The 12,637-nt window shown below is 37.6% G+C and overlaps 1 protein-coding gene across 2 annotated transcripts in view; it reads right to left on the minus strand.

Annotated features, from left to right (window-relative positions):
* Window positions 1-2,283: 2,283 nt before the first annotated feature.
* Window positions 2,284-12,637, minus strand: part of atp6v1h (ATPase H+ transporting V1 subunit H) — a 48,362-nt gene continuing 38,008 nt past the window's right edge. For both annotated transcript variants that reach the window (XM_084412183.1, XM_084412182.1), the window contains 2 exons: window positions 10,879-10,992; window positions 2,284-2,642 (listed from right to left, as the gene is read on the minus strand). In XM_084412183.1, coding sequence (XP_084268309.1) covers window positions 2,576-2,642; window positions 10,879-10,992 — 181 coding nt within the window. In that variant the 3' untranslated portion in view covers window positions 2,284-2,575. The remainder of the gene's footprint in view (window positions 2,643-10,878; window positions 10,993-12,637) is intronic.

Consider the following 12,637-nt stretch of genomic DNA (forward strand, 5'->3'; position numbering starts at 1 on the left):
TACTTCCAGCAGGATAATGCACCATGTCACAAAGCTCGAATCATTTCAAATTGGTTTCTTGAACATGACAATGAGTTCACTGTACTAAAATGGCCCCCACAGTCACCAGATCTCAACCCAATAGAGCATCTTTGGGATGTGGTGGAACGGGAGCTTTGTGCCCTGGATGTGCATCCCACAAATCTCCATCAACTGCAAGATGCTATCCTATCAATATGGGCCAACATTTCTAAAGAATGCTTTCAGCACCTTGTTGAATCAATGCCACGTAGAATTAAGGCAGTTCTGAAGGCGAAAGGGGGTCAAACACAGTATTAGTATGGTGTTCCTAATAATCCATTAGGTGAGTGTATTTATACTCCTGTGAAACAAGTAGCTAGACAATTTCATGTTCCTAGTCACCCTGGTGTGCTATATTTTTTTTATATTAATGGGAATATACTTGAGAGATATTTTACTTCTAGGGGTGCCAATAATTGTGGCCAATGTGTTTTGGAGAAAAACACTTCATACATAATGTGATTTCCCTCTACTTTCAATTCTTTTACTTTAAAGAAAGGTTAGATTTTTGCCTTTTTTTTAAATGAAAGATCAAAAGAATGAACAATTCAGATTTATTTTTACAGCCATCTTTGATCATATTTACCAGGGATGCATATCAACTGTATAAGTAGCGTATGTAGTTTTTCATAAAAAATATGAAAAACTACACAAGTCATTGTCAAATAGTTAAAAACCACACAACTTGGTTATGTTTGTAGCTTTTTATGACCATAAAACCTAGTATAAAAATATGAAATCATATTTCAAGATCTGAGGTTTATAGTGTTGTTACAAGAAACTTTAGATTCTGTGTATGGAGACATTTGTAATTTCAAATAGACAAAGCTGCCCTAAAGTTTTATAACAATATTTCCTTGGAGCAAAATCTGAGATCTTTTTACAAGCAAAACGTTAAATAAAATGATGACTTGAATGTGGTTATATTGCGCATTACACTAAAGGAATGACATGATCCAGGGACCTCCGATATTGAAGGATTACCATATAAATCTGATATTTGAGTGAGACTGAAACATCATAAGTGCAAATAACTTTCCTGACAGAAACATATCTGAGAGATAACCAGATATAGGGCCCTATTTTAACGATCTGAAACGCAAGTGTCAAAGCGCAAAGCGCAAGTAACTTTGTGGGCGGGTCTTGGCGCTGTTGCTATTTTCCCGGCGGGATAAATGACTCTTGCGCCGGGCGCAAATCTAAAAGGGGTTGGTCTGAAGTAGCTTCATTATTCATAGGTGTGGTTTGGGCGTAACGTGAAATAAACCAATCAGAGCATCATCTCACATTCCCTTTAAGAGCAGACGCACTTTTTCCTTGGCGTATTGCTATTATAACGGCGGATTTGCCAGGCGCGCGTCAAGAGCGGTTCACAGCCGAGGAGAGCAACGCTCTCTTCACGGCCGTAAAAGAGAGAGAAGTGACATTGGGGATGGGAGAAACACACCCAAATTAGCTTCGGCTAAACAGGCATATAATAATGTGGGTAAATGTGTAAGCTAGATGTATGCTTTTATAATAAATTATTATATTTATAATAAATTATCTATCTATCTATCTATCTATCTATCTATCTATCTATCTATCTATCTATCTATCTATCTATCTATCTATCTATCTATCTATCTATCTATCTATCGTTTGTAATAATATGATTTGAAAAAATGAAAACTGCTGCTTCTGTGTAGATTAGAGAATCACAGTGTATGAGCGTTTGTGCACTCTATACATTATGGTCAAGCATGCGCCCTTAAAATAGCATAATGAACAACGCGCAACGCGTCACTGACTTTAGACTAGGTTTTTTCTGGCCAGTGGCGCAATTGTTTTATGGAACAGTAAAATAGCACCAGGGAACGTTTGCGCCAAAACACGCCTCCTTTTTTGCGCTGAACCGCCCAGAGAGCGCAAGTTCATTCCCTAGTTTAGCGACGTGCTTCTGTGGAGGGAAAAGCGCGCTTTGCGCGGGTGCAAAATAGGAATGAAACATGCGTCGGTGTACAAAGTCAATTGCGCTGGGTGCAAGATAGGGCCCATACTGTGATTCTATCTATCTATCTATCTATCTATCTATCTATCTATCTATCTATCTATCTATCTATCTATCTATCTATCTATCTATCTGTCTGTCATTTGAAGTTGCTTTGAGAGAAATCAACAGCCTTACAACTCAACCGCTGATTTTTCAAATCTTGAATGAAAAAAACAACAAACAACACTTAATTCAGATGCATTTGTCGTAGTAGACTCTTTATTGGAATGCATACTCATTGTTTTACATTTAAGACATAAATAACATTTCATAATACTCAGACCTGCTCTGATCACCTAATGTGATTTTACTTAAGGACGCACAACTTTACACAACAAAGAGCAGCTAAATTATAAATTTACGGTTTAATACATCAACTCGTTTTTTTATTGAACCTGTTGATTATATATATATAGCACGGATTTACATTCACACAGAACACGGGATCAGACACTCTGGCTCACACACAAGCACATGGGCAGTTCAGCTTCGGGCAGCCACAGCTGGAGTCGACTGCTCGGTGGACTGCAACTGCTTCCCCAGGTACTCCCTGAAAGAAAACACCAAAGACCGATTATGCCAATTTATCTTTTTGAACAGCTGTGATGTGCACCTCTTTGTATTTCTAGATTTTCCTTTATGCGAGTAAAATTGAAAACTGTCAAGCACGCTCAAACAAAATGTTTGATCACAGCATTCCCCAACAGCTCCACCACAGCCGGTTCTCCAATCTAACTATATTCCATTCCACCTACCTTCCTGAATAATCTTCACGAGGTTCGAATCCTTCCTCTTTGATTACTGAAAATGTCATTTTACCAAGGCGAGTTAATTCTGAATGACACCTGTGGTTTCTCAACTGTTGGGAAATGCTATCTGTCATTTAAATCCTTTCAAAGTGCCCACCGTCTTGATGTCTAGCCAAAGCCGTCAAACCTTATTAACAGTTTCTCCTAAACAGTGACCTTTTTAAAGTGTTTTGCTTTACTTCAGGCCTCAGGTGTTTCCAATAAGATTGCACAGCTAATAGAGGAGCATACAATTCAGAAAGGACACAAAATAGATCCCATCTGAATATGCATTCAGTATGCAAGAAATCAATACCCGCATGACCTACCGCATCCACTGAGATACAATATGTGAACGGTCAAGAAGTCCATCAGTTTGAGTACACGTTCTGAAGTTGTCAGATGGATCTACTCTTCCTTTCTTGGAAAGTTGACTAAATTAGCAGACACCTGCCATTCATTAACTGTCATTTCTGGCAGCTTGTCCAACAGCTACTGGGTTCGACTTGCCAGACTTCAGCACATCAGCTGATATTTGCATGGAAACAAGGCAGATAAGCACCAAGCCATTGTACATCAGCAGACAGTCAGAATCACAGAAGGCTGATTCATTAGGGATCCAGCAAAAGAGATAAAACAGCATAAAATATGAGGATTAATAACAGCTTGACTTACAATTTGTGTATTAATTGAGTTAATATGTTCATGGCTAGGGTTTGTTATGTAGATTATTAAGTAACTGTAGAGGAGGGTTTCCCAAGCGGGAGTTCATGAGGGAACTGCAGGGGGTTTGTGAGTTGGTGAAAACACACGATAAAAGGGTATCTTTTCCATATGAATCATAGTTTTGCAAAGGCAACACTCGATGATTCTGTTTTAGAAATGGTTTCTATTACTGAGACGTCATGGCTTGAACAACACCATATGACAATGATAATCTATGTGCTTTATTTAATGTTAAAAGTGTCTAATGTGAGTTTGAATGCCATACTGAAAGTGACATTGGATAATTTACTAATAAATTAAAAGTCAACTAAATGTGAACAAACAAGTGCATTCTATGACAAATAATATTTCAGTCACGCAGTATGTATTTTTAATAATGTTGTAATGGTTTAATATTTATGAATTTGATGATTTTTTTTGACTGATTTTGTCACGTCTCATAGTTGCGTTGTGTCTAGCGTGGAATGACAAATTGCTTATTGCAGGAATCTTATTGCATCGCGTCTGGTTAGGAAACGGTGTAATGTGCCGCATGTTTCAGAGTGAAGCACAGCACTGTATTCATTTAACCAGGATGACGTTTTCACATGTGCATAATTGCCAACATTTTCTAGGATGCACGGTTTTAGCATTGTACTAAATGTGTAAACAAGAAGGGTATATGTTGTCAGCTAAACACAGATTCAAAGGTCTTTCTGCAGTTTCTGCAAAAATAAAAGCCAAACTGTTTTACGTTTGAAACGTAATTTTTTTTTTATCTAATGTACAATAGCATTATTACAATAATATATTTTAGTCTTCATTCATTTTTTATAAATAGAAATAAAAATAATATAAAAACAATAATTGGTTACACTTTATTTTATGGTAACGTAGTTACATTGTACTTACTCAAATAAGTATTGAGTAATATTAAGTTAACTATGTGTACTTACTAAAGAGTTACGGTTAGGGTTTGGGTTAGGGTGAGTTACTTGTAATTATGCATCATTTACTCTTATTACTATTGTACATGTAGTAACATGTAACTACGTCACCTTAAAATAAAGTGTTACCCAATCATTTATTATTATACAAATTGACTGGGTTACTAAAAACAACAGCGTGAATATAATGTGGACTGAGATACCATCACATCTAAAAAGAGATGTACTACACCCTATACTACAAATAAAATTAAAACAAATCAAAATAAAACACTAAAAAGGTGAAATCTGCATGTCATGTAATCCTTAACTGACAGTGCATGTGTTGTTAAATATGAACTCATAATTTCAGGGGGTGCACTTCAAGAAAATATTTTATGTCAGGGGTTTGGCTGAAATAAAATAATTAGAAAAAGGTCAAATGATAGCAGGTTTGCTATGAACTCCAGTCAGAAGAGGAACCTGAGCTAAATGGGCAATATCAGACGAGTAGGCTCTATATCAGCATGGCTGTGATTAGATCAGTGGCCTTGTGTCGGAGGCAATGACAGCCGTGCTGATATAGAGCCATATTGCACAACTACGAGTGTTATATTGCTTTTAAACAACAGTTTGATTTAGGGCTGCACATCATTTTAGCATCGATATTGTGATGTGTGCAATATCAAGTATAGGGATCTCAGTTAATCTGTATGGACCAAGCACCACAGTTAGAAATGCATGTGATTCTCGGGTTAATTGCAAAGTTTAACCATAATAGAGCAAAAGTTTATCATTTGCACATTGTAGGTCCTGTCAGTTTAAACATTAAAGCGATTTCAAACCATTTTGAGTGCAAGAGGACGTGAAAGAGAACTCAATTCGGAACTCACACGCGGTTTTCTGTGCACACACAGAGCAAAACAGACACAAGGTGAACACCCAATTCCATTCTCTTTCGTGTCTTTTTGTGCTTGAATGGACGCATACATGCAAAAAAAAATCCTGTCTCGGCGAGTATCCTCGTAAACACAGGATGGCTTACGTGAACGTAAACCATTAAGAACAATTATTCAACTTCTGTACCTGAATACTTTTAGACTTGTCTGAAAAACAAAGCACTGTTTATTTAATTTGTATCTTTGTTCTATTGCATTTATCTATGCTTGAAATTTGTTTTTTAATTTCCGATGCAGATTCACTCCCCTACAAAATCACCCCAATGATTAATTCTTTCCAAAATGAGCTATTCAAGTCATCTGGTGATTTCGTGATCTGAAAAAACAACAAAACAACAACAACGAAATATCGCAATGTCAATTTTCTCCAATATCATGCAGCCCTAGTTTGACAGCACAACGTGTAAATAAATAAGAAACAACAATGGAGTGTTTGAAAAAAACCCTCTTTTGTGAGAAACTACTTAGTTCTGCCACAGATTCAAATCTCAAGTGAAGACCGATCAAATCTCTGATATTTGTAAATTACCGCATGGCTGGAAAAGGATCTCAGCTAATACGATTTGAGAACCAGAACTAAGTTTATATACTACAGATGGGTCATAAATAAATGAATATTAATGTCAGATTAGTTGTACTGCTTTGTGCTAATTGAAGTAAAGCTTCAAGCTAAAATAAAGATCAGGAGTAGATGACATTCATATATTAAAATGGCCTATGTAAACTTGCGTGAAGGTCTTAATTTAAAGGTCAAAATGGACCTTCACTTAATGAATAAAAAAATAAATACCTTATGAATAAAAAAAATAAAAAACTTTAGCGCAGTATAAAATGAGTATGCAGAGAAGCACATTAAATCGAAAATGAATCATTACACTGAAATCTATTTTCATTTACCACTAAAAAGCACTACTGATTCATCTCTGAGGTATAATTTTGTACGTTTTCCCAGGTTTAAATTAGATTTTGTATCTCAGCGTGGTCCCAGACTTTTGAACTGAATGGCATCAAACACAACCTACACAAAAATAGTCCTCCAGAACAAACAAGAAGCAGACAACAATCACAAGGTTGACACTGAAGCAAAGACTCCACTGGGCTTACTTCACATTCAATTTTCTGCCAAACCTGCAATCGACCCAAACCGCAAGATGTATTTGAGGGGCACGGTGTCAACGTGATGACTACAAGAGACTCGTAACTTTTTCTTCATTGACTTCAACTGATTCCTTCATTTTTTTCAATGTCAAGGTCCAATAACTAATAGTGAGAAAAGTCAAAGGTGAATTTTCATCCTCATTCATCCCGTATATACAGCGAGACGTCAGACTCATCCTCTGAGCGTGGCTTATGAGACGCTTGACTATGTCTGTGGCCTTATTCATTCAACCAGTGGTAAATAAGACTATGACCTAAGGTTACCTCGCGTTTGAAGAGCCGTGGCTGATTTTGATAGCAGAAAAAAAAGGGACGACTCAGCTGTGGCAACCAGGCATCAACAACAGTGAATTTTTCAAAAATGAAGAGCTGATTAACAGTCTACCTGCGTCCTCAGGTGTCTAAGACTTTAATGACTAAGATTTTCCTATGAATGCTCTATTACTCTGTGGACTGTTTCTCAAATTACCTCATTAAAAAGTTTCTGAGTTCAAGAAATGGTAATAATAATAATTTCTCAAGGTATGTCACCACTTTCCCATGATGAAAGATTGGGGAAATTATTAAAGTCTTCAGAAATAATAATAATAATAATAATAATAATAATAACACTATATAAATATTCAGTCCAACAAGCCCTTTCTCATTGTGTTTTAGATCTTTGCTTATTTTACTTTACTTCAGTTTGGAATTAAAGGGCCAGTGCACATTAATAAACATTTTTGTAAATGTGCCAGTTTAGCTTTTACAGCTAATTTATAACGGTAGTACCTGGGCAGATATCACAAAAAATGCATAAGAGTAAACCAAAGCATTAAAACATTTTAAACAAGACTTTATCACATAATTGTGTACATTAATGACATGCGTAAGTCAAGTTTATTCAAGACAAACGTAAAAAGAGCATGTCATGATCACACTGTTATATTAGAATGATTTTAAGGTTACACTAAATGTTTTACAGTTTTCATTTTTCTCTCAAGCACCTTTAGAGCCGTCATTTTAGAACTAGTAACGGAGGCTTGAGCCATTGATAGCAGACTAAAGCAGTCATTAATGTTGTTTAGAGAGAGAGAGAGAGAGAGAGAGAGAGAGAGAGAGAGAGAGAGAGATGGGGGGTCAAAGCATGTGTGAATTACCTGAGTGCTCCCAAAAGTGGCAGCAGCGTCTCTACTAATAGCTAAACTTTAAGTTTATCTCCTTCAAGAACAGTGCTGTTATTACTTTGGTAGTGAGAAATGTCATGTAGCTTTTAAGTTGCTAAACTATTTTACAAAAAAATAAATAAAAATTGGTCAGAGCACGGTGTCAACAGCTTTGTGGGCAATGTGCAGACGTGTTGTGCTTTGCACGACCCTAGCTCGAGTCTTGGGTTGCGGACCTTTCCCGATCCCATCCCCCTCTCTCACTCCTGCCTCGCTTCCTGTCCACTCTTTACTATCCTATCATAATAAAGCACACATCCATGTCTCTTGTATCATCGCAGACACTCGCTCTTGTTTCATTCAAATGAAACTTGCCGTCTTGCGTCTCAGTTTTTGGATTGTATTGAAAATTAACTTGTGGAGTGTTTCCCTCTTTTGCAGCGGCTTTCTTTTTGGATGTTCTGCAGACAGGGTGACATCCTCGATTAAGTTTCCCCAAGGACTTTTGTAAAAGTCAAAATGTGACCACCCCTCAGAATTGGTCCTCTTAGAAGGCTGAAAGATCTTCTGAGCGCGGTCACTGCCTTCTGCCATGTCTTCTCGTACAAAAAAAAACTGGCTGAACAGGATTTACCACGAGTTTTAAAAAGCGCGCTAATCAAACATGGTTTTAATGATAATTAAATTTTAAACAATAATCCTAACCTTCAGGACATTTTATTGTGTTTTTTATTGTTTCATCCCTACTTCAATGTATATTTCTTTGGATTTCTATGCCATTTCCCTTTACATTTTCCCCCGTTTACTGTATGAATTATTTCTTTCCTTCAATTGTTATGACATACATAACATAGAAAAGTTGTGATTATCTTTGGTCTTGTTTTGCAGTTGACAATAGCTTATTATTCTTTCAGATTCCTATCATGACTTCATTTCCGAATCAAATTAGGTTTTATAACAGTGAAGCACATCTGAGATTTCACGCTAAGCTGCATCAGAAAGTGGGTCCTTAAGTGAGTAAGGGCTTCCACAAAACAAACATGAAAAAAAAAAAAAAAGATTAAACACTGTCACCATCATCTCAAGACTGTGGAGCCACTGGCTGAATTTCTACACACGCACAGCGGCACACCTCCAGGGGTTAACCCAGATGGTACAGATACAATAAGCTAACAGCGTGCGAAGTTGGCCAGCAGGAACTGAGCCAACTCAAACATCTTCTCCTACTGCTGTTGCCATGACACCAAACAGTCTCTTTGGGGTGAGAATGGGAAAAAGCGACAGCACCACAACTCTCAAGGGAAAGATAAACTGTACACACAAGGCAGCTTCTTATTTTAGTTATTTTCTGTATCCAACTCTGAGTAAAAATAAGGCTCTTCACCAAAAACAACAACAACAACATAAAAAACCTTTAAGTACTTTTATACCGGAAACCATGAAGACAATGTGTGATGCAATCAATGGCATGGAAACGAGATGTTCCTCTAGGAGATCATATCAAAACCATGATAGATGAGAGAGGACATACCTTGTGAATAAATACCACTCGAGAAGATTGCAGCAAATGGAAATGGCATTCATGGATGCAACTGGATTGCAAAGATGGCTTTTAAGAAGAGGCCATGAAAGACCATTCTTGTATGGCTCTTCTTAACAGCACCTTGGAAACCACGTTCACCAAATCTTAATTCAGTCATCCGGCAATTACATCCCCTGTAATTTCCTCCTCCAATTAAGAATACAAATAAGAATTTGCCTCCCTTCAGGTCTTCAAATAACACATGCACTCTGTGTCTCTTCAAGTTCCATTTTTAAATAGTTCCCTTAACTCTCGGTTCGTATTTGAGAGACTTGAACCAAGATGCAATCATTACATTGTTCACGAGAACAATCAAAACTCACTGCTCTGCTTGGTTCTTTCCTTCTTTTTTGCCACTGACATGCTAAGCTTCGCGTCAAACCGCTGCAAAATTATGCACAATTAATCCTGAAAATTACATGCGAGTCATTTAGCTAATGTCTAATAATTGCCACGACACACTGAGTCAGACTTTGCAGATGGAACTGTTTCCAAGCAAGAACATGAAAGAGATTGTTATATGTATGTTATATATCAATGTTATACTGGGTTCACACTTCACAGTATAAATACTAACGTATACATATTTCCCGGAGCATCTGCCTCCATAAATTTATTTCTCCTGCAGTGGGGCCGAAGAAAAAGATGAATTATTCGGAGATACTTTATGGAGCGTGTTACTGCATTCTCTCTATACAGAATTGATCTATACCACTAAGGCAGCATTTAAAGCGACATGTATTCTGCTCAATTTGATGCTAAATTTTAAATTTGAAGGCTGATTTAAAGCCACTGTAATGAAACGCTGACAGTGAACAATTACTCTTCATGACACCACACCAGTACACATCTATTGTGTTTCAAACACACATGCTATATTCTGGGGCCTTTGAGGTTTTTATCATCCCTCTTGAAAGAGTGATCTGAAGCTCATAAGGATGAATGCAGACAAAATAATAAGCTACTTGTGTTAGGTCGTATACCTGAACCTGAGCGCTTCGCCGGCTTAATTCAACAGTTCGCTGCTCTCACAAACACATCGAACATGCATGGAGAAGTTAAACGTTTTTTTCCCCCAGTTATTTTGTGCCCTGGGTTTTAATCAAAGCTTAACTAACGCTGAAAAGACACAATGGTCCACTGAATAATTCACTACATTATGTAGTGCTGAAGTGAGAAAACTACTTCTACGTGACAAAGAGAAAGCTCATTTCCAGGCCAATATTGAGGACAATGGTGCGTCAGGCATAAACAACATGCCTATTTTGCTTTAAGAATAAATACCAGAATTGCGTACCAAAAAAAAAGTGATTGTACACATTTTTTTTTAAAGATGTTAGGTTAAAAAGATTAAAACTGTGTGTGTAAATATCCTGTAAATAAATAAATAAATATTAGTTGTAATATTATTAATAAAAAAATAGTAATAAATAAATCAAGTTGTTTGTACGAGTTCAATGGAAAGCAAAGCAAATGCTGACCATAGATTTGGGATTCATTAATGCATCTGAAGTTAAACGTACCAGTTATGCACCATGAGCTTCTGGACGGCCAGCAGGGCATTATAGCGGACGAGCTGGTCTTCATGATGCATGTGGTTCATCACTAGTTGTTTACCACCCAGCTGTTCGATCACCCTAAAGGACAGAGAAGCAGAGATAAGCAGTTCCTGATTATTATGTTCTGCAAGATGGGTAATAACACAGGGCCTCTTGCATTTCAATTTAACTATGGGAATAACAAAGAACAACAGCTATATATGAAATAAGTCTTATTATAATAAAGATATTAACATGCCTAAGACTTTTGCACAGTACTATATATATATATAGACACACACACACACACACACACACACACACACACACACACACACACACACACACACACACACACACACACACACACATAATACACGCATACATTTGGACACCTAACCATTACGCTAACAGGGACAGTAATGATGTTGCATTCTAAATACATAGACGTTAATATGGAGTTGATCCCCTCTTTGCAGCTATAACAGCTTCCACTCTTCTTGGAAGGCTTTCCACAAGATTTTGGAGTGTTTGTGTTTATTGATGACATTTTTGCCCATTCATCCAGTAGAGCATTTTTGGCACTTTTGTTGGACAAGGTGGCCTGGCTCGCAAGCTTCATTCCCAAGGGTTTTCTATGGGGTTGAGGTCAGGGCTGGCCACAGTGGCCAGTCAAGTTCTTCCACATCCAACCTCATGTTTAGCGCTTTGGGTTTAAGAAAAGCGCATTACAAATAAAATGTCTTATTATTAACCATGTCTTTATGGACCTTGCACTGTGAACTGGGGAACAGTCATGCTGGAAAAGAAAAGGGCCTTCGCCAAACTGTTCCCACAAAGTTGGAAGCATAGCATTGTCCAAAATGTCTTGTTATGCTGAAGCATTAAGATTTCCCTTCACTGGAAGTAAGGGGCCAACCCCAACCCCTGAAAAACAGCCCCATAACATTATCCCTCCTTGACCAAACTTTACAGTTGGCACAATGCAGTCAGGCAGGTAATGTTCTCCAGACTCAGACTCGACAATCAGACTACCAAACAGAGAAGTGTGATTCATCACTCCACAGAACACATTTCCATTGCTCCTGAGTCCAGTGGCGGCGTGCTTTACACCACTCCATTCAATGCTTGACATTGTACTTGGTGATGTGAGGTTTGCATGCAGCTGCTCGGTCATGGTAACCCATTCCACGAAGCTCCTGATATTAATGCCAGTGGAAGTTTGAAACTCTTCTGCTATTGAATGAGCAAAAAAATTGGCTTTTACGCACCATGCACCTAAGCACTCTGTAACCCTGCTCTATGAATTTATGTAGTCTTCTGCTTCATGGCTGAGTCCCTGCTGTTCCTAAATGCTTCCACTTTCCAATTATAACACTTACAGGTGACAGTGGAATATCTACATGGGATGAAATTTCACAAATTGACTTATTGCAAAGGTAGCATCCTACCACAGTACCATGCTTGAATTCACTGAGCTCTGCAGAATGACCCATTTTTCCCCACAAATGTTTGTAAATGCAGACTGCATGGCTAGGTGCTTGATTTTATACACTGGTGGCAATGGGTCTGACTGAAACAATTATGTGTAGAGCTAGCTTACAAGGTATTTTTTTTTTAAATCAGGAATATTCATTTATTCTATAGACCTTATGAGCCAGAGAAACAAGCGCGCAGCCATCTTTAGAATTTTGTCTATGAACTTCCATTTTTGCGGTAACCCTGTATATTTCTATGGCATCGA

The sequence above is a fragment of the Rutilus rutilus genome (genome assembly GCF_951802725.1).
Source record: "Rutilus rutilus genome assembly, chromosome: 6".
NCBI classification, from domain to species: Eukaryota; Metazoa; Chordata; class Actinopteri; order Cypriniformes; family Leuciscidae; genus Rutilus; species Rutilus rutilus.